General features: G+C 37.0%; 1 protein-coding gene across 1 annotated transcript; it reads left to right on the top strand.

Moving 5' to 3' along the window:
- The first annotated feature begins 1,350 nt into the window (after positions 1 to 1,350).
- Positions 1,351 to 10,758, top strand: OLR1 (oxidized low density lipoprotein receptor 1). Its single transcript, XM_067695673.1, has 6 exons — positions 1,351 to 1,560; positions 3,336 to 3,437; positions 4,978 to 5,220; positions 8,663 to 8,802; positions 9,098 to 9,213; positions 9,479 to 10,758. Exons 1-6 carry the CDS (start codon positions 1,485 to 1,487, stop codon positions 9,621 to 9,623), a joined length of 822 nt encoding a protein of 273 aa, XP_067551774.1. The 5' UTR covers positions 1,351 to 1,484; the 3' UTR covers positions 9,624 to 10,758.
- Positions 10,759 to 22,522: the final 11,764 nt, after the last annotated feature.

The raw sequence follows: 22,522 nt of genomic DNA, 5'->3' as shown, positions 1-22,522 counted from the left end.
CACTCACAATCAAGGGAGGTGGTGTGGGGCTTGAGGGATAAAGGTAAGTAACATTGATTTGTTACAAGCTGATTGGACTAGGATATATTTGCGAGTTGCTGAGCCTCCTTTGTGATCTGTCTCATAGAGTAGCACTTTAAATGGTCAACTATTTTCAGTTTGGCCTCAGATACCCTGCACAGAAAAGGGGAATAAAAAAAATTTAGGGAGGAGGAGAGAAACGGAATCCTAGTTAGGCTTTCATTTTGGTGAAAAATTACTGGTGAAAACTATTCATTTTCCTAATAGTTTCCTAGATTTTGTTTATTTACATATTTTTCTCCAATCTTTTATGTATTCCCTTCTTTTTATTTTTCTCCTGGTATAGTTTAAAGCAAATACTAGCTATCATATCATTTTTGCCCATAAATACTTCAGAAGATATCTCTAATAGATAAGGATTTTTTTTTAAAAGCATGTATAACTGCAACAAGATTTTTTTTCTGGTTATGAGGTTGTGAGGGAAAAATAGGTGAGAATTCTATCAATGAATACATATAGTATCTTTACTGGGTTCCCATAGAAGTCTTTGTGACTCAAGGCAGACATATAAAATGTGTTCTTTGATGAGCAATTCCACTGTGTTGAGTATTACTACTGCTAATATTAATAACTACCATTTATTGATTTCTTATTATGTTTGAAGTACAAAGCTTAGCATTTTCACCCAATATCTCATTTGGACACCTATAGCAGCATTATCAACAGTATCAAGTGGACATTATAATGTCCTAATGTATAGCCAAAGACATTCCCCAAGATTAGAGACCAAGGGAATAGCAAAGGAAGGATATGAAACAATCTCCATCTGGCCCCAAAATTCTCTCTGCTGCTATGTTATACGCCATTGTACGAAATAGCACTCCTAACTAAGTTCTAAAATTGCCTAGGTTATCATGGCTAGAGAGATAAGAGTCATAAGTGATTAATCCCCAAATTCCTAAGTCTATAGCTGATGAAAAAAAGTCAGAATTAAAAAGGAAAATGCGAGACGTATGAAAGACTCAGTATAGAGATAGTCTGCTACAGTGAAATAAACAAATATGGATATTGGCATCAAGTAATCTGGTCTAATGCACACTCTTCCACAAATTTACTGTGAATTACCCTTTTAAATTTCAGTTTCCATATCTGCAGCGTGGGTGCAAATTCCTCTCCTCTAATGCTCATGGAAAATACAGTTTTCTCTTTCATAAATTACTTAGTGAAATATCCTGAAACACTATCAGAATCACCACTTTCCCCTCCTGCAATAGACATAACCCAAGAATTTGCGTCAGCCAAGTTCCCAGTATGAAGCAAAGCCTCTCCTTCCTCCTACCAATGACTGAGTCATTCTACTAGATATCAGTAGCTATTTAAACACTCCAGCAGGAGCTCACACATTTTTACTTTGTAGAAGTCCTCGGCTGCTTCACTCTCTCATTCTTGGAATAAATTTGGAAATGACTTTTGCTGACCTGAAGAGCCAGAGTATGAAGGGTCAACTGGATCAGAAGCCAAATGGAGAGAGAGACAAAGGTACTAGGGGTGGATAAATATGTACAGGGACAGAATTAGGTTAGAAATGTAAACTAACTGAATAGAGGATTAGAAGACTACAACACCTGAATGTGGGAAAATATGAAAGAGTTAATAGCACTTACTTAAAGGAAAAACAAGTCAGATGTAATGGTGATAACGAAGATGATGTTGACGAATAAACTAACTTGGTATGAATGATGCTGTAGTAGAGGGTGATAACTAACTTTTATTGAACATTTGCTATAGGCTATTTTCTATGATATTCACTTTACATGCATTATTTCTCTAAATCTTCACACCTCGAGATTAGGACTAATCTTATCTCCCTTTTACAGAGGACTAACTAGGGACTGGGAGGATTAACTAAATTACCCAGTTTTATGTGGCTAGTAAGTGGTAGAGCTAGGATTGATCTATAAGACGGAATGAACATTGACCAGAGAGAAACGTTGATTGAAAGATTTACTCAGATATTTGCCTCCAAGGCTAGGATTGGGCAATTATTTGCAAGACACGTAACTGTCTTCAACTTCTTTTCTGCCAACTTGCTATACACACTTCTGGGAGCTTAATAACTTTTGAATCAGAGAATAAACCACATTGCTTCCTGTCAAAATTCCTATTTTGTTTGGGTCATCTGTAGAGTCTATTAGGAGTGCTTCTGACACGTGAGAACTCTGTGAATATATTTGACCACTGATTGATTGGAATCATCATACCTTCATGCTGGAAGTTTTGTGATGTGACGTTCTAAGTCACATAGCTACTGACAATTGGATTAAAGACCTATGTTTGGATCTTAACATTTGTGTGATCTTAGGCAAGTCACTGAATGGTCAGTTTCCTTGTTTGCATGTAGAGGATAACATTATCAGTGTCTTATTTGTTTATCTAACAAGGTGAGGAGTCCAAATCCATTACATGAAATGTTTTCCCACTGAACCAGTAATATCTGTGCTTTTTAAGTGGTGGACCTCATAATAAGATATTCGTACACCTGTGAGCTACATGATTGATTTATTTTTATAATAATGGTGAATTTTTCTCTTGTAACAAGAAGGCCACAGCTGGTGTGAGTATACGACATGATGTTAATATGAATCAAGGGAATATTGAGATTTCATTCCTATTTTTCTTTGGTCAATAACCCCAGTTCCAAATAAAAATTGAATGGCACAGAATTATGTATTAGTTCTTTGAGGTTTTCTCAGTTGGTTAACTGACTAAAGGCTTATTTGCTTGATATCTGACATTCGTTTATGGTATGTTACTTATAACTGCGTGTGCGTGTGCACATGCCTGTGTGCGTATGTGCATGTGTTTGCACGCGTGTGTGTGCACACGTGCATGCGAGCGTGCGTGTGTGCGTGCACACGTGCGCGTACAGACACATGGTCCCTATTAAAAACATCAGGCTCTCTACCCTGTGGAGGAAGTTAATCTAACCAAGCTGGGCTGAGAGTTTCTTGAAGACTCACTGTGGGGACAGCAGACAAGGCATAAACTTTAGATTCTAGATTTGGAGTCAAATATCTGGTGTGGAATCCTGGCTCCTAGAGTTGCTAGCTGCATGACCATAGGTAAATTACTTAAATTCTTTAACTGTACATAGTTCGCATCTGTACATGTGAATAATGAATTATTTGCAAATCCATTGGGAATACTAGAGGTCAGTAATGCAAAGCCCCAGGTACAGACAGTACTCAAAGAATTGTTTGATCCCTTGCCTCCATCGCTTTTGTCTTTTCTGAATCTATCTTCTGTCACTTTAGGTCTTCGTCTTCTTTCCTCTCGGAGGTGGTACCCTGCTGCTATGGTTCTAGGGATCCTTTGTCTGGGATTACTGGTGACCGTTATATTGCTGATAATCCAATGTAAGTGCTGAAGCCGGGAAAAGACGGAGAACAAAAAATGAGAACTTATAAACATGGTTTATTTGTTGGTTTCATAACAGCTATAAACAGCCTTCATTTAGATAATTTTAGGCAAACTGTTTTAAGAGTGAGTGGGAAGATGAATGGGTATATTGTGCTCTTCCCTCAAATAGATTGAGGCATGGGATGAAGATTATGAATGGTAGGTTTTTGTTTGGTTCTGTTTTCATAACTTCATGGATAAAGCCTATTTAAACCTCAGAATAATGAGGAAGAAAATAATTTGAAGTTACTAATCCACAAGGTCACCCAAGGGACCCAAAAGTAAAAGAAACTTCATTTAGTTCATGCTGAGTTTTAATAGAGATGATTAAATACCAATTTAAAGTTAAGAACCCAGAAATACAGTCTTCATAAAAAAAACATTCAAAACAAAACATTCTTCAAATTTATAATATGGCCATTTAGGAAAGAGGGGATGTTGAGAGGAAAAGAAATGAAAGGAACCATGAAAATGGCTAAGAAAGAAGGAAAATGGCGTTGATTGTCCATCTAATACACCTGTGTATTTAGGTCACAGATCTGAGTTATTCATCTCTAGAATCCTAGGCTCTCTAGAGCCCTAGAATCCAGGTTACTAAGGCCTTTGAAGTGCTAATTTGTTTCTCGGTTGTTTAAGGTCTCAAACAACTTATGTTTTCAATCTATGAACACTTTCAATCTATAAAACTTTTCCTACTGATCTGGGAGAAGAGCCCTTGACTCAAAGATAATCATTGGAAGCGTCTTCCTCTGAGGCTTGGACCACTCTGCAACAGGGTCAAATCTGGCTTTCAACCCAAGAGGTCTACTTTGTACTGAACCGTCAACCTTCTAGAACTGAGATATTGGACCCTTAACATTTGCTGCCTGCTTGATTTCACAACTTTCCTTTCATCTCTACCCTTCCTAAAAAAGCAAAACAAAAAAACCAAAACCAAACAAAAAAAAATAACAAACTAAAACTGAAAAATATGTTTTCAGACTCTTGTGTTAGCAGCTTAAAAAAATTCCGTGGGAGGGTTTCTCAAAAGCGGGGTGAGTGTCACAGTTTTTAACTAAAATCAGGAAATGGGGAAGGGTAGAGAAAGGGCAGAGGAATTAAGACACAACTAGAGTAAGTCATTAATGACAAGTGCTACTAATAGTCACTGAGTCCGGTTTGTGTCTGACTATCTTAAATCGTCTATATTTTATTTATGCCACTCGTATAAGACTTATCCTGTGATTCCTTTTAACTTGTGTGTAACTCTCAACAATGAGTAAAATCCTGTCTTATTTTTTTAAATCACAAGTATCTGTGACATTTCCTCACATTTAAAAAATATTGCATGAATATCAAGTAATTTCCAAATCTGTAATTCCTGAATAAATTTGGGTCATTTTGAAGCAGTTTGTTGTCAAAACAAATGGTTTGATTTAGTTCTTTGATTTCCTCAAAATCCTGTGGAGGAATTTTTACTGGGGTTGGAAATGGAGTCTTAATTCAGTTCTGATTTAGTATCCCAGGTGTCTGATCTAAAGCAACAGCAAGCAAACCTTACTCACCAGGAAGATATCCTGGAGGGACAGATTTCAGCCCAGCACCAGACAGAAAAATCTTCCCAGGAGTCACAAGGGGAACTCAAAGAAATGATAGAAACCCTTGCCCACAAGCTGGATGAAAAATCCAAGAAACTAATGGAACTTCATCACCAGAACCTGAATCTCCAAGAAGCTCTGAAAAAAGCAGCAAACTATTCAGGTATGAGGGAGGGAGGGGTGAAGAGAGACTTCTCTGTAAATCTTAACATTTTTTGGAAATATCTCTAGGCACAAAATTGGCATATTGGTATACGTATCCTTTTTTGTTCATCATGTTCTACACCAGAAGTCCTCTCTTTTTGTCATCCTCACCCTAACCCGTGCCAAATTCTTGAGTTAATCTGATTCAATCAACCATACTTTTTGGTGGATTTAAGTTTTCCTGCCTCACAAGAGCTTCTCTTTCTTTATAACTTTCTGGTTTTGAGATTTTTCTGGAAGAAATCCCTCACCTTTACCCTTTGCACAGATTCTTCTCTCTTTCCATTCCAATGTATCTTAATCATTGATTTCTTTTCCTAAGGGTCTCCTTTGTCCTGGGGACCCCTTCCTCTTCATTAGCATTATTCTATGGGACTGTTTCTCATAAAGCGTACTACATCCATGTAAATTGAATCAATAGAGGTGAGCTGGCTTGTAAGTGTTAAGTAGATACTTCAAATTAGACAAAGTTATGAGAGACCCAGGAAGTCAATGTATATGAGAAGAACTGAGTTGATCTCAGCTGACTAGGTACACTCAGAATCTAGGAGGCAGATAGAAACATTTATAACATGGAGATAATAATGTGAACTCAATATTACAGAAGTGACCTGTACAGTTAGTATAGTTTTTCTACAACGTATAATTAAATCAGGTATGTGCTTTTAATCATGGGGAGAATTTGAAAGTGTGAAATAGAGTCACTTTCAGTGGTACATTGCTTTCTTGGCATTAGTAACTAGCTGTCACTAATAAACAGAGATTTCTGCAGCTTCTTGCTTGTACAGCTCACCTTAATCTCAACCACGTAGTTTTGTTGAATAAAGATGATAAAGGAACAGTTTATAGGTACCCATCCATTTATTTTGTAGAGGAAACCCAGGGAAGTTAAATGATAATAACGATAAGTAGTTTTGTATAAAGTTTTGCAGTTTATAAATCCCTTCAGTATGTACAGGGTTATTTAAATTTCCAAAATTAGCAGACGTTTATAGACAAGCTGATTTTTTAAAAAGTGTCAAACATATATTGAATCTCTTTAAGGAAAGAGCTGTTTAGGACATAAAACCATCTCAAAGAAGGCTTAAAGGAAGGAGGCTAATATATCAAGGACAGGAATGTTTATATAAGCAGACATAGCTACATACCAAAAATGGTTTATTTCACAGGTGGGGCTGTGAAATTAGGCTTGTTTTTATCAGTTGTATGGGAGTAAAATTATGTCAGGATTGTTCAGGCTCGTATCCCAGAGATGCCAAGTGTGGACAACTAATCAAAAATAAAAGGTGATATGTCTCTTGTAGCAGATACACCAAGTAACGTGTTTTCATTCCTTGGCAGTGTCAGATAAAAGCCAATTAGTAGAGATGTCAAATAAAGCACGGCTGTCCATCAAGCAGCTTTGAGAAGATTCTGAAAAACATTAATAATAAAATACTACGCAAAAAAAATTATGCCAGTTTTCTCAAGTTTGAGACAAGTTTTATCTTTCTTACTAACCAGTCTGTGGTCCTCGGTATATGTATGAAGAGGGCAAGACGCTGAGAAATTGGCATATGTGACTTGCTTGAGGTCAGCCAGCTAGAAAGATACAGAGTCTTCAAAGTAACAGACTACATTTTAGCACCTGAATTAGTGGTGGTTCTCAACCCTTCGTGTACAAAATTATCACCTAAGTAGCTTGTTAAAAGTGGCAAGTTCCAGATTTACCCCAAAACCCTGTATCAAAATATCTTGAGGGGGCATCAAGAAATATTTCCTCAGTTAATTCAAACTCAGGAGTTTGAGAGGTAGTGTAATATAGTGATGAAACACACAGATGCTAGCGTTAGACTGCTCGTGTTCAAAGTCCCATTTTCTCTATCTTTCAAATGAAGAAAATTAACCTAACTCTTACATACTGTGGTTATGAGGATTAAATGAGCCAATACATAAAAATGACTGCCAACCATTTTTGGCACGTTGGTTAACACAGTGGTTATTGTGTTTGTTAAATAAAAAAATAATAATAATTAAAGGACATACAGGTGGTTTGAATGCCACATTTTAACATTCATCTTTTTCACTTTTTCATGGCTTGGAAAACCTACCTAGACCTTTCTTTTAGTTCAGGAAAACCAATATACTCTTTCCTTTGACACAGTAAGACAGGACTAGGCAAATTAATAAGTTAGGAAGCTTGCATTCTTTGCTTTCAATCCAGGCTTATGTATAGCCTTCCTCATTCACTTTCTTCTTTCATAGTTCAGTCCCTTCTACTTTGTCCTCTCTGATAAAGCCTATTCTTACAAAATTATCTGATGGTTTTATGCCACAATGAAAATTGAAATTAAAATGTTGCCTTGCTCAAGGATTTGAGGTTTGTTTTTTTTTTTTTTTTTTGGTCACAGCATAGAACAAAGGGCTTTTTTCCCCAGTAAAGAGATTCCAAGTGTTAGTAACACACGGAAGGGATGATGATGATGAAGGGGAGAAGAAGGGGGAGGAGAAAGAGGATTTGGGGATCGTTTAAAATATCTGTAAAACACATATCTTGCCTATTGTCTAAGCCCTGAGTTGAGTTTTTTGGACTCTCTGGGAACTTTCTGCTGAAAACTTTCCCCTACTTTCTGAAATCTTATTTAAATTGAGATGCTCTCTTTGCACCAATATATTGTTCTCCCTAGAACAGTTCTGTCCAAAAGAAATACAGTGTGTGCCACATATGTAACATTAAATTTCCTACTAATCACAGTAAACATGAAAAATAAACAGATGAAATTAATTTTAATGACATATTTAACCCAATATACTTGAAATATTATTTTGACACTAATCAGTATAAATATTATTAATGGGATATTTTATATTCTTTTTTTCATAGTACGTTTTCAAAATCAGGGGTATATTTTACACTTACAGAACATCATCTCAATGCAGACCAGCCGTAACTCAAGTACTCAAGAGCCACATAGGGCTACATGTCCAGAATCAGGAGGCACAGTATCTAAACCCAAATCCATCATTCAAAGACCTGAAGTTTTAAAATATATAAGCATATCTTTTTTAGTAGCAGAATACCTATTACATATTCATCCCCCCAACTCTCACTTCCATGATTCCAAACATAATTTTTAAAAAATAGATCAGATTCTAAAATTACATCCCAGCTCAAGCCTTGCTTTTTAACAGTCTTGCTTTTTAATTGAGTTTTCTAAAATCAGAATGCTTCATTTCTTTTTTCTCCAGAAAAGGGAGCAATAAAGACTCTAGGCTATTTAGGTATTTGCAGAGTCTGGGTGTAATTCTAATTAAGAAGAGGTGGTAGCATGTGAGAGTCCTGAGAGGTGAATTGATTTAAGAATTGTAGAAATATTTTTACTCAGGCCTAACTCACTAATTAAGTGTATTACATTTCCTAGGTCCTTGTCCCCAAGACTGGCTCTGGCATGAAGAAAACTGTTACCAATTTTCCTCTGGCCCATTTAATTGGGAAAAAAGCCGGGAGAATTGCTTGTCTTTGGACGCCCACATGCTGAAGATTAATAGCTCAGATGATCTGGTGAGTTTTTAATGGATGTGTGTTGGCCTGGAATATTGGTTTACAGGGAAATAGGTCAGGTTAAGGCCCTCCTTGAGAATCAGAATATGTACCTGTTTTCTAGCCTAGGCTGGCCACTGGTTACGTGCATGACCTTGGATGGACAGGTTATGAAGTATCTCTAGGCTCCAGTAGACATTTCTGTAAAGCCATCAGGAGGATGTCTAAGAGCTCTTTGGGTTCTTTCGTTTTGTGAATCTAATTTAAAAAGTCCACATCGACTCTTTCATCAACTCAGAAACATGACTTCCCATAGGAATTCATCCAGCAAGCAATCGCCCATTCCAGTTTCCCATTCTGGATGGGGTTGTCTCTGAAGAAACCCAACTACTCATGGCTCTGGGAGGATGGTTCTCCTTGGATGCCCCACTTGTAAGTTTCCTATTCTTTGCTGAACCTACTAGTGAAGTTACTGCCACATTCCACGCAATGTCCTCTTCTTGCTGGAAAGAAGCTTGGGGAATTTCTGAATCTCTCTCCCCAGCTCTCTCACACAGGGACTTGCCCGTTTACCTATTCAAATCTTCTCTTACATTTTCCTTCTCACGTTTACTGCGGACTTGAAGCTTTAAGACAAGGCTAAGTGCCTGACACAAGGTGGCAGTAAATCTAAATTTGTTTTTCTCCCTGCCTGCAGGTTTAGACTCCAGGGAGCTGCTTTCCAGATGTATTCTTCAGGCACCTGTGCATATATACAAAGGGGAGCTGTTTTTGCTGAAAACTGCATTTTAACTGCATTCAGTATATGTCAGAAGAAGGCAAATCTATTGACAGTACAGTGAATGTGAAGGCTCTGGAAGAAAAGGAGAAGACCTTTGAATTTTCTTCTGAAAATTAAGCTATACTTCGTCACTTAGGTGCAAACCATAAAAGCCCTGAGGACTTCCTGTTACTAGCTAAAGTGCAGAACTCCTTAGCAGAGACTGGGGCCCAGCTGCTTGACACCTTGATAGCAAAAGTTTTAATTCTCTATGTATATCTTTTTTCACCTAGCTTCTTCCAAGCCCCCCGCCAGTCTTCAGTGAAGTCCATTTTCCTGTTTCTAAGAACTTGTTGCCTAACTCAAGGTCACAAAAATTTTTCTGCTATGTTTTCTTCTAGACATTTTATAGTTTCAGATTTTACGTGGAAATCTTTAACTTTTGGGGGGATAATTTGTAAGTCACGTATGGATGTATGGAAGTTCTTTTTCTTTTCCTTTTTGCATGTGGATATTCAATTGCTTCTGCAACATTTGCTGAAAAGACTATTCTTTCTTCACTACATTTGCACTTTTGTCAACAATTATGCATACATGTCTGGGTCTATTTCTGGACTCTATTCTGTTCCATCGATCTATTTGTGTATTCTTTGTGCATAACACCATTACGATATTTTGGATTCGGTAGTTTTATAATATATCTTGAAATCACATGGAGGTAGTTCTTCAATGTTGTTTTCGTTAATCTATGTCTTTGCATTTCCGTCTTAATTTTTGAATTGGCTTGTCAATTTCTAAAAAAACTTTTTGAAATTTTGAATGTGATTTCACTGAATCTATAGATAATTGGGGGAAATTGAATTCTTTAAAATACTGATTTGTTCAACTCATGGATTTTCTTTATGCGATGTTTTGTAATTTTCTCTGTATAGATGTTTCACATATTTTATTAGATTATCATCATGTATTTCACATTTTTTATACTACTGTAGACGGTACTGTTATCATTGTAGTTTTTATTTCCAATGTCCTTTGCTATTGTATAGAATTATAATAGTTTTTTATATTAACCTTATATCCTGAAACCTTGATAAGCTCACTTATTTCTTTTAGTAAGTGTGTGTGTGTGTTTGCGTGTGTGGTGTGTGTATGTATTTCATTGGATTTTCCTCATACATAATCATGTCATCTGCAAATAAAAATATTTTTATTTTTTCCTTTCTGGATGACTTTTATTTCTTTTCCTTGCCTGATTTCATAGACTAGAACCTCCAGTAGAATATTGAATAAAAATGGTGAGAGTGCAAATCCTTATTTTGTTCTTGATCTTGGGAATAAGTCAATGTTATACCATTAACTAAGGTGTTAAGTGTATATTTTTCATAGATGAATATTATCAGTTTGAGAAATTTTCCTTTTGTTCTTAGAATACTGAGAGGTTTTATCAGAAATGGGTATTGATTCGTCTAATACTTTTCCTATATCTGTTGAGATGATCATATCGTTTTTCTTTTCTCTTTTTAGTTTAACATGATGAATTAACTTAAGTAGTTATAGAAGTTTAAGCCAGCTTTCGATTCTCGAGCTGTATTATCATTTTAATATATCACTGGATTAGATCTGCTAAAATTTGGCTTAGAATTTTTGCAACTACGTTTATGAACGACATTTCTATGTAATTTTCTTTTCATGTAACAGCTTTGTCTGGTTTAGGTTTCAGAGTAGTACTCCTTTATGCCAATTTTCTGGAAGATTTTGTGTAGAATTGGTATGATTTGTTCATTCAATATTTGAAGCAATTTGCCATTGAAGTCATCTGGGCATGGAGTTTTCTGTGTTTCACAAGATTTTTAATTATTTACTGTTAAATTTGCCCAAGTAGTGACCATTTTGGGTGCTCTTCATCTCTGTTTTAGATCCACATTACATCACGTGATATTTTAAGTTTTCTTAAAGGACTTTCTTTATCATTCCTTATAGTGAAGGTCTGCTTGTGAGGAAATCTTTCTTCTTTTCCATCAAGTTTGAAAAAATTTAAGCTGCTAGGCTATTACCTCTTCAAATGTTTTTTTCTGCCCCACCTCCCGGTACCCCCTCACTCCACCTCTTTTCCCTCCCCCCCCCCCCTATGCACACACACACTGTTGAGGGACTCCAGTTATGTGAATACTGGGCTGCCACAGTGCCCTAATGCTTCTTTCTTTCTTGCTCTCTTCCCTCCCTCCCTCCTTGTCCTTGTTCTTTCCTTTCCCTTTAAAATTATTATCTCTCAGTGTTTCATTTTTGTTAGTTTCTATTGTTATAAAATCAAGTCCATGAATCTTTTCTACTGAGTGTCTATCATTAATATCACACAGCGTATTTTTCATCCCACACTTTGTAGTTCTCATCTCTAGAAGTGTGCTTTAAAAACAAATCCTCCATGTCTCTATGTAGCTTTTTAAATCTACGAACATACGAAGAACATATTAACTATTTTAATGTCTGTGCCTTCTAATTCTGACCTCTAAGTTGTTTTTTTGTGATTTTATTTTTTAACTGGAGTACAGTTAACCCTTGAATGATGCGGGGGCTAGGGGCACCAGCCCCTTCATGAGGCGGAAAATCTATGTATAACTTTGTAGTCAGCCCTCTGTACCTCCTTTCCAAATGTGGGTTGTGTAGTGCTGTAGTATGGATTTAGTGATAAAAATCCACATATTCGTGGATCCATGCATTTCAAACCCACCTCGTTCAATGATCTACTGTATAATTGACTTACAATATTATATTAGGTCAATGCTAGATATTTTTCGTTCCTCTAAATATTCCTGAGTTTTATTGTGAGAACAATTTAAGTTACATAGAAACAGTGAGATGCTCCTGGGTATTGCTTTTATGATGATCAGGCAGTACCAAAGAAGTTCTCAGTCTGGGGTTAACGATTCTCCATTATGAAGGGTATATTTTCTGAGTATCCCACCCAATACTCAATGGGCTATGATCTGGTCCAGTCTTGCTGTTGGGAAAGGGCACTGTTTCCTGCCCCACGTGAACTTGGGCATTATTTCCTTCGTTTATTTTATTTTATTTTTTTAATGATATATCTTTCCATTTATTTAGATATTATTAAAAATTCTCTGCACAGTAATTTGGAGCTTTTAATATAACACTCTTGCACATTTTTATTACATTTATTATTGTATTTATTATTAGGATATTAATAGTTTTCTTGCTATTGTAAATGACAAAAAATTGTCTATTTTTGCTGGTATATATGAATACAACATATATTTGAATATGGAGTTTTGTATCCAGTAAAGTTGCTATAGGCCATGAAATAAGATAAGACAAAGAATTAAAAGATATTAAGATTGGAAATGAAGAAATAAGACTGTCATCACTTGCAGATGATATCATTAAGTGCTTGGAAAATCCCCCCAGATCTACAAATTATTAGAATTAATAAGTAAAAATAGCAACTTTACTGGAAACAAAACCCCTTTGTTTATTTTTGACGGTTCTTTCCCAAACCCTCTGGTTACCCCCTCACACTCTGAGCTGTAGGAGATTCTCTGAGCTCTCTGGGGTTCTCTCTCTGTGCAGCTCTCCCCTCTCGTACTCTCGCCGGAACACTTGCTGCCTTTGTCTGTCTCAATTCTGGGGTTTCCCAGTAATCTCCTCAGTTCCCCTTCCCTGTGTGTGGCCTGCAAACTCCACAAGTGTGGTAAACTGGGGCAATCCCGGCACTCACCTTGTTTGTTTCCATCTCTCATAGATCGTTGTCTTGCTTTGTTGCTTGATATCCAGTGTTTTGAGAACTGCTGATTCATGCATTTTGTCTGTTTTTGTTTGTTTGTAACTGTCAGGTTGGAAGGTAAATCCAGCTGTTGACTGAAAAAAAAATTGCACAACGTGAGTGTTGTGAGTTAAGTTTTATTTGGGGCAAAATGAATATGTCGTCCCAGGGGACGACATTTCAGATAGCTCTGAGAAAGTGCCCCTAAAAAGTAGGGGGGAAAGTCAGTGTTATATACAATTTTAGTGAAGGGGGGACGTGCAGGCAAGCACACATTTTGGCAGAGGGTGGCTGCTTGTCACGAGGAGCAGACAACACCATCGATGATTTTAGTGCTTTTCTAGGTACGAGGAGATGCAAGAATTGGGCTCATAAAATTTCCTCCTGAAAATATCTAACTATCTAAAAACCTGTTCTGCCCATTTTTCCCAGAGCACAGAGGGCCTCATTCCTGATCTCCATCCCGAACTCCTTTCAGGGGTGTTGAAGGTCAGCAGCTGCTGTGGCTCATGATTTAAACCTTGTAGAGGTAGATGGCAAGTGCCAATTTGTAGGTGGCACGGTCCTTATTACCCCATTTGGCTTTGAGCAAACGTCCAAGAGAAGGATTTTGTAATTAGGGACTTTAGTTTCTCTTTCTGTTGGAACTACTGATATCTCTAAACAAAAACATCTTAGGCTGAAAAAAAAAATCTAGTCCAGATTGGAAGATGAATTTCTTGCCTCTGTGTCTGGTATAGAAATTTCAAAGTTGATAACAGAGCTATCTTATTTTTATTTATTTATTTATTTATTTTGCGGTACGCTGGCCTCTCACTGCTGTGGCCTCTCCCGTTGCGGAGCACAGGCTCCGGACGCGCAGGCTCAGCGGCCATGGCTCACGGGCCCAGCCGCTCTGCGGCATGTGGGATCTTCCCGGACCGGGGCACGAACCCGTGTCCCCTGCATCGGCAGGCGGACTCTCAAGCACTGCTCCACCAGGGAAGCCCCAGAGCTATCTTCTTTAGCCAAGCTGACAGTGCCAATGAGTCATCGTTCAGTCACTTTTACTATTTCTGTCTCCAATTCTTCCGGACGTTGGCAACATGTCTTCCTCAACCTTAGGTTTGGAGGAAACTGCCTTAATCTGATCTATCTTGGGGATATATCTCTCAGTTTATAGACTGCTGCTTGATCCCAAAGACATAAATATTCTTATCCTTACTTGTTACTATTTAAACGAGGGCTACAACTACAGCCTTGGGCTACAACTGCAGCCTTGGCCTGCAGTCTATTTATGTATGCCCTGAAAGCTAAGACTGGTTTCTACATTTTTAAAGCGTTATTAAAACAAATATGCAGAAGAGACTATAAGTGACCCACAGAGTCTGAAATATTTATTCTCTCATCCCTTGCTGGAAGAGTTTGCTGACCCCTGTTGTAAATACCTTACGGTTTAGGCCATGTTTATTTCCCATTAAGGGAATGAACTCTGAATTTGGACTGAGTTCAAATCCCAGTTTTTTACATCTCTGTTATCTAAGGAAAGTTACTCAATATCTTTATTACCTTGATTACCTTAACTGAAAGATAGGAATAACACTAGTAGCTCATAGATCTTCATTTTATTTCTAGTAGGTCATAGATGTATGAGGATTTAATGGGATAATGTTTATATAATAATTCATGTAGTGCCTAGGATTCGGTTAGAATTCGAGAAATGTTAACTATTCTATTAGTTCATTTTTTCCTTGTATTTATAGTGTCCTACGAGTGTTTCTGGTTTTGGTAGTAGGTTCTTAATCTCATACAGCAAATTGACCAAATAACTCCTTAACTTAGTTTAATGGTGTTTATAAACATTGTTTAGGATTCTTTTTTGCTGTTGTTGTTGTTGAAATAATGTCCTGTGGAATACCTCCTGACTTGCCTCTTGTTTTGTGAACCATAAAGAGTATTGTCCAGCATTTCTTCAGTTTCTTCTTTGTGGAGATTTTCTGAGTTTATTAGGGCTTGCAGGGCATTTGGGTCAATGAGCATAGATGGTATTCTATTATAGAATAGATGGTATATAAGTGAATATTATTTAAAATACCGAATTATCTTAGAGTATTTCACAGAGTTAGGCTGTTCTGGTTTGGAAAGATGAGCAGAATAGGTATGCTTTCCTGCATCTATTGTTCAAGTTTTTAAATCTTAGCAAGTAAAATGAGCAAATTTAAAATATCTGATCTTTATACCTTAATGTCTCCAAATGTACCTTCTTTGCACCTATATTTACTTCCAAAATCCCCTCCATGATCAGTCATCCTCATCCCAGTGATGTGCAAGGTATTAACCCATGAAGGATGCCATGAACCAGAAAGTTAATGAACTACTCGTTTCCTGGGAGCAAATTTTAAAAATGAGAGAGAAGTACATGGTCCTGAGCATTTGCACAGTTGCGAAAACATAGAATTTTAAGTAGGAGGATTAGGTATTTGACTTGTACCTGAACCATAAGGAAATCTCAGTGGCTTTGAAAATTATTAAATTGGCCGTTTGTAGAACCCATTAAACTTAGTGGTCCACATTATACTCCAGTGAAGAGCCACATGCCTCAGCTCTTCCCTAATTCTTTACCCCATTAAGAGCGCAGCTGACAGATGATTTATAATTCTACTCTTAGAGAATATACATAATTTAAGCTTAGTAAAGCCTCCTATAAGACAGATAGCAGGAACCTGAATATATTCATAAACATATATGTGTTTGCTAAGCTCTGTTCGGGGATCTGCTTCTACAGCACTAAGTCTTTTACTTATTTACAACAGACCCCAAACATTAAAAAAAGTATAAATAGACAACTTTTTCTCAATATTATGCCCATCTTATTAAGCATGTGGGTTGTATATTGGAAATGAAGTAGGATGCCTAATATATAATTTTCAAACACCTGCTTATATACCTCAGTAACCTAAACATCAAAATAACAGTATCGGGCTATTTTACTTTCTCCGAGTTATTCTAATTTGCTGTGACAGAGATGTGGATTAGAAATTTTTCTCACTTTTCTGGGGTTACACATTCACTTATTTAACAACTCTCACTCAGATGCTTTCTTTCTTTAGTCCTAACAGAGTAGGCAGTAATTAACATACAGAGAGCCTATCCTTAGGGTCCTTACAGTCTCGTGTGTAGGAAGAAAACAAGCAAATTAAAAATAGCTACATATGTACAATTTTATTCATTCATTTAATATGTGAAGCGCTACTCTAGATGCTGGGAATTTGTAGTGAGCAAGACAAATTTCCTGCTCTCCAGGAACTTATGACACACTGAAAATTAAAAGTATAGTAAACATATGTGGTTATTATTGAAGGAATCCAACGGCTGCTCACAATAGAATAACTCCCAACAACTACAATTTCTTAGGAATAAAGTAATACAGATGCCTTTAAGCAGAGTGAAAGTCACGTTTTTATTATGAGTCAGGTCCACCCTGCAGAAATGCTTCCGTTTTACTCACAAGTGGATAAAACAGAATAACTTCCTCTAATTTGCCTTGAAATTCATAATATAAAGCAGCAGATGGCGCCATCACCTCATTCACTTCTGCCTGATTTTGCTAAATCTTTTTAATGAATTCGTATTGACTCAGCTCAGATCACACCCCACAGGAACTCTGTTTTCTTTTTTTAGTTACCCTATATCTTTCTTATTTACCATCCAAGGATACTAGCTGGGCTTAAAGACCCATCATCGTTTTGCTGGTGAGGAAACAAGCAGAGAAAATGAAACAATACATCTAAAGTCACTCAGTTAATCCAGTGACAGAATCAGGAGGGACATGGTTCATTCATTAGCTAGAATGTGGACTTTGAATTTAGAAATTCTGCCAATAACTTGGAGATTTTTTCCCCCTCTGCAATTCAATTGCCTTATCTCAGGTTGTTTCCACTTTTAAAAATAAATGAATAGAATATACCAGGTGAATAGCTTCCAAATATTTTATGGGTTCAATAAAATTATGTACTAAATTCCCAGATATAAAACAAGTAAAATCAGGGATGCTCTGGTTGTATTGATACTGGGACAGTCTAGACACTTTCCTGTTTGGCTTGTGCTGCACCACATTTTGCTATATTTTTCTTCCTATTAAAGATGATACAGAGTTTAAAGGTACAGGAAAAAAAGAAAATATAGTCAATGTATTTGACCAAAACATGACTGGCCAATACTGGGACAATGCCACAGGTAACCTAAAACAAACAAACATACATATGAGAAACACCTCCCACTTGAAAATAACACCCACCATTCTTTGTTTTCCCCTGCTCTCCACAGTCAATTTAAAGACAACTTGGGTGTGATTTGGGACTAGAAATTGGAATTACCAACAGTTTAGCTCTTAGTTCATAAGAAGTATAATTGTTAGTGTTCTTGCCTATTTCCCCAATAGACAGGACCGTTAAGACACTGGTCTAGACATTGGGCATAGAATACCTATAGAGACAGAATACTTGTCCTTTTGGAGTTTATAAGCTGAACCAGACAATAGCATTAGGAAATTTTAGGCTATAATATAGGTAGGCACTTATATATATTTTGTACGTGTATTATTATTTTTAAAGTATTTTTGCTTACTTCTCCTAATCTTTTATACCTATATTTACTGATAACCTGCAATGAATCAGAAACTAGTCTAGGTTCTTGGGATATATGTGTGAATGAGCAAGGAATGAACAAGCAAGGTTCCTAACTCCTGGGGCTTACAAACATGGAGATATGGCGAGTCTAACTACAAACAGATGAGATGTATTCCAATAGCATGAAGTACTTCAAAGAAAAAAAGAAAAGCTGTCTGATGTGATTCAGTGTGATGGAGAGGTGCTGTGATCATATTCTACGTCAGACTGAATGATCAGGGAAGGCCTACCATAAAGAGTGATATTTGAACTAAGAACTAATTATCAAGAAAAACCCCACCACGCGAAGTTCTCAAGGCAAAGCGTATTAGCCAAAGTATAAGCACAAAATTCCTGAGACAGGAACAACTTGGTGTGTTTGTGTGATCAAAAAGGATATTATATGATATAACTTATATGTGGAATCTAAAAAATAGTACAAATTAACTTATTTACAAAACAGAAATAGACTCACAGACATAGAAAATGTCTGTGAGTAGAAAAACTTATGGTTACCAAAGGGGAAGGGGTTGGGAGGGACAAATTGGTAGTATGAGATTAACAGATGCACACTACCATATATAAAATAGATAAACAATAGATAAACAGCAAGGATTTACTATATAGCACAGGAACTATATTCAATATCTTGTAATAAACTATAATGGAAAAGAATAAAAAGAAAACGAATATAGACACACACACGTATATACATATATCTATGTATCCAAATCATTTTGCTATATAAAACTTCGAGGAAAACATAGGCAGAACACACTTTGACAAAAAGCGCAGCAATATCTTTTTCTATCCATCTCCCAGAGTAATGGAAATAACAAAAATAAACAAATGGGACCTGATTAAACTGAAAAGCTTCTGCACTGCAAAGGAAACCACAAACAAAATGAGAAGACACCCCACAGGAAATATTTGCAAATGATGCGACCAACAAGGGATTAATTCCCAAAATTATTACAAACAGCCCTTGCAGCTCAATACACAAAAAACAAACAACCCAATCAAAAAAAGGGGCAGAAGACCTAAATATTTCTCCAAAGAAGACATACAGAAGGCCAAGAGGCACATGAAAAATGCTCAACATCACTAATTATTAGAGAAATGCAAATCAAAACTACGAGATATCACCTCACAGCAGTCAGAATGGCCATCATCAAAAGATCTACAAACAATAAATGCTGCAGAGGGTGTGGAGAAAAGGGAACCCTCTTGCACTGTTGGTGGGAATGTAAATTGGTACAGACACTATAGAGAACTGGATGGAGGTTCCTTAAAAAAACTAAAAATAGAGCTATTATATGATCCAGAAATCCCACTCCTGGGCATTTATTCAGAGAAAAACATGTTTCAAAAGGATACATGTACCCCAATGTTCATTGCAGCACTCTTTACAATAGCCAAGACATGGAAACAACATAAATGTCCATCAACAGATGAATGGATAAAGAAGATGTGGTATATATATATATATATATAATGGAATATTATTCAGCCACTAAAAAAATGAAATAATGCCATTTGCAGCAACATGGATGGACCTGGAAATTATCATACTAAGTGAAATAAGTCAGACAGAAAAAGACAAATATCATATGACATCGCTTATATGTGGAATCTAAAAAAAATGGTGTAAATGAACTTATTTACAAAACAGAAACAGAGAATGAACTTATGGTTACTAACAGGGAAGGGTAGTGGGGAGGGATAGATTAACTAGATTACTACCGTTAACAACAGTTTAACATATGTAGAAATGAGAGCATGACCAGGCTAATTCAGCGGTACTGAATGCAGTTCTTTAAGTAGTTTTATTGGTGCAATATTCAATCTAACTCTTGATTCAATTTATTGTATTTTTAGTTTATAAAACATGTTTTCACTTCTAAGAACTTTTCTCAGATTTCTCATTTTTCTTTGAAGAAAAAACTTGCTGTATAAATGCAATTTTCATTAAATCTCGCTGAGAATGTGAATTAGTTACTTGTTATTTGCTGGGTTTTGTTTGTTGTTTGGTTGGTTAGATTGGTTTGTTTTTCACCTGTTTCTTACATTACAGTTTAACCAGGGGTATTTTTCTCAGAATATGCAAACTGTCTTTCCCCACTCCCTCCTGCCATCTTTTTTTTTTTTTTTTTTTTTTTTTTTACTTTGCTGCACCTCAAGTCTTGCTAGCTGGATCTTAGTTCTCTGACCAGGGATCGAACCCAGCTCCTGCAGTGAAAGTGTTGTTGAGTCCTAACCACTGGACCACTAGGGAATTCCCCCTCCTGCCTTTTAAAATGCTGAGGGATTATTTTTCCTAGTTTGTCATTGATTTGTGTAATCACTGTTTAATTGTTTTAGTCCTGGACAAAAGAGAAGGCTAAAGTCTACATTCACTGAAAATTTTCTTTGACAACTTAGAGAGTCAGTTGTTTTTGTAGGATTGTGATTAAACAGAGGACTGCAGTCAAAGAAAATAAAAGTTATTACATAAAGATTCTCCCATTGTGCGTGGGGGGTCTGAATCAATAGTAAAAAGCTTTTTATTACTGCCTAGAAGGTGCTGCCCTCATTCCTGTTCTCTAGTTCTACTTAGTTGACTGACCTTTCTTCCTTAAGCCAATTTATTCACTCTGAGAAAAAAATCCCTTTCTTTCCAGCTCTCCTGCTTTCCCAAGGGCTGCATTAGCGAACTGAATGTCTGATGGAGGTCGAGATTAGATCCACACCACTATTTTGTGTCTGTGAAAAGTTAGTAAAACTTTTGTGGCAGGCTAGGTAAGACAGTGAATTTTATTTTTTTTCATTGACCTCTCTTCCATGTCGATATGTATTAATGAGAACTGTAGAACTCTTGGAACAGAACAACTCCATCCAAACCTTTGCACTAAGACATTTGACAAACTCTAACATGGCTTCTAGTAGTTTAAGGCTGTGTCCTGGAATGATCCCAAATCCCTTTAAAATGTCTGCCTGAGAAAGTTCATTGCTGCCAGGAGAATTTACTGTTTGTTCGTGAGAGAGTGGCATGGACATATATACACTACCAAATGTAAAACCGATAGCTAGTGGGAAGCAGCTGCATCGTATGGGGAGATCAGCTCAGTGCTTTGGGACCACCCAGAGGGGTGGGATAGGGAGGGTGGGAAGGAGGGAGACACAAGAGGGAGGGGATATGGGGATATATGTATATGTATAGCTAATTCACTTTGTTATAAAGCAGAAAGTAACACAACATTGTAAAGCAATTATACTCCAATAAAGATGTTAAAAAAAACACACACATACACAAAAAAGTAAAATTAAATTAAAAAAAATAAAATCCTCTCTCTGCCCTTTGAGGTGTAAAGCTACCACCTAAAACTTTCCTCAGGGTTCTGAGAGCCATCTCTGAAAGCAAACAGGGAATTAGTTAGGGAGATAACCTGCCCTCTCCCAGTCCCCATGGGAGGGTAGGGCCCTAGCTTCAGTGGGGCACAACCTTGCTGCAATACGCAACACTGTCTCCTGTCCAAAGGATGAAGAAGCTGTTTTTCTTCCGGAGAAGCACCAATGAACAAATCCGCATGGTCTAGTCACATGGATTAACCCTCCTAATACCACTCAGTGCCTTTCCCTTAGCACAGCCCAGCCTTTAAAAAGTCGCTAGTCTTTTGTTTTGGGGAAGTTGAGTTCAGTTTACGCTGGGCCCTCCTCTCTGTTATAATCGTATTACTGAAGGAAATCTGTCCTCACCAACTTTTTTTTTTTAACATCTTTATTGGAGTATAGTTGCTTTACAATGCTGTGTTAGTTGCTACTGTATAACAAAGTGAATCAGCTATACATATACATATATCCCCATATCCCCTCTCTCTTGCATCTCCCTCCCACCCTCCCTATCCCACCCCTTTAGGTGGTCACAACGCACCGAGCTGATCTCCCTGTGCTATGCAGCTGCTTCCCACTAGCTAGCTATTTTACATTTGGTACTGTATATATGTCCATGCCACTCTCTCACTTCGTCCCAGCTTACCCTTCCCCCTCCCCATGTCCTCAAGTCCATTCTCTACATCTGCGTCTTTATTCCTGTCCTGCCCCTAGGTTCTTCATGACCATTTTTTTTTCTTAGATTCCATATATATGTGTTAGCATACAGTATTTTTTTTTCTCTTTCTGACTTATTTCACTCTGTAGGACAGACTCTAGGTCCATCCACCTCACTACAAATAACTCAATTTCATTTCTTTTTATGGCTGAGTAATATTCCATTGTATATGTGCCACATCTTCTTTATCCATTCATCTGTCAATGGACATTTAGGTTGCTTCCATGTCCTGGCCATTGTAAATAGTGCTGCAGTGAACATTGTGGTACATGACTCTTTTTGAATCATGTTTTTCTCAGGGTATATGCCCAGTAGTGGCATTGCTGGGTGATATGGTAGTTCTCTTTTCAGTTTTTTAAGGAACCTCCATACTGTTCTCCATAGAGACTGTATCAATTTACATTTAATGAGTGTCTGGTTTTATCTTTGACAACAGCCAGTAGTCTCTTCCATTCTGCTTGCTTTGAAGT

Source organism: Pseudorca crassidens, chromosome 11 (assembly GCF_039906515.1).
Source record: "Pseudorca crassidens isolate mPseCra1 chromosome 11, mPseCra1.hap1, whole genome shotgun sequence".
Lineage (NCBI taxonomy): Eukaryota > Metazoa > Chordata > Mammalia > Artiodactyla > Delphinidae > Pseudorca > Pseudorca crassidens.
This window is presented reverse-complemented; position numbering and strand designations above follow the sequence as displayed.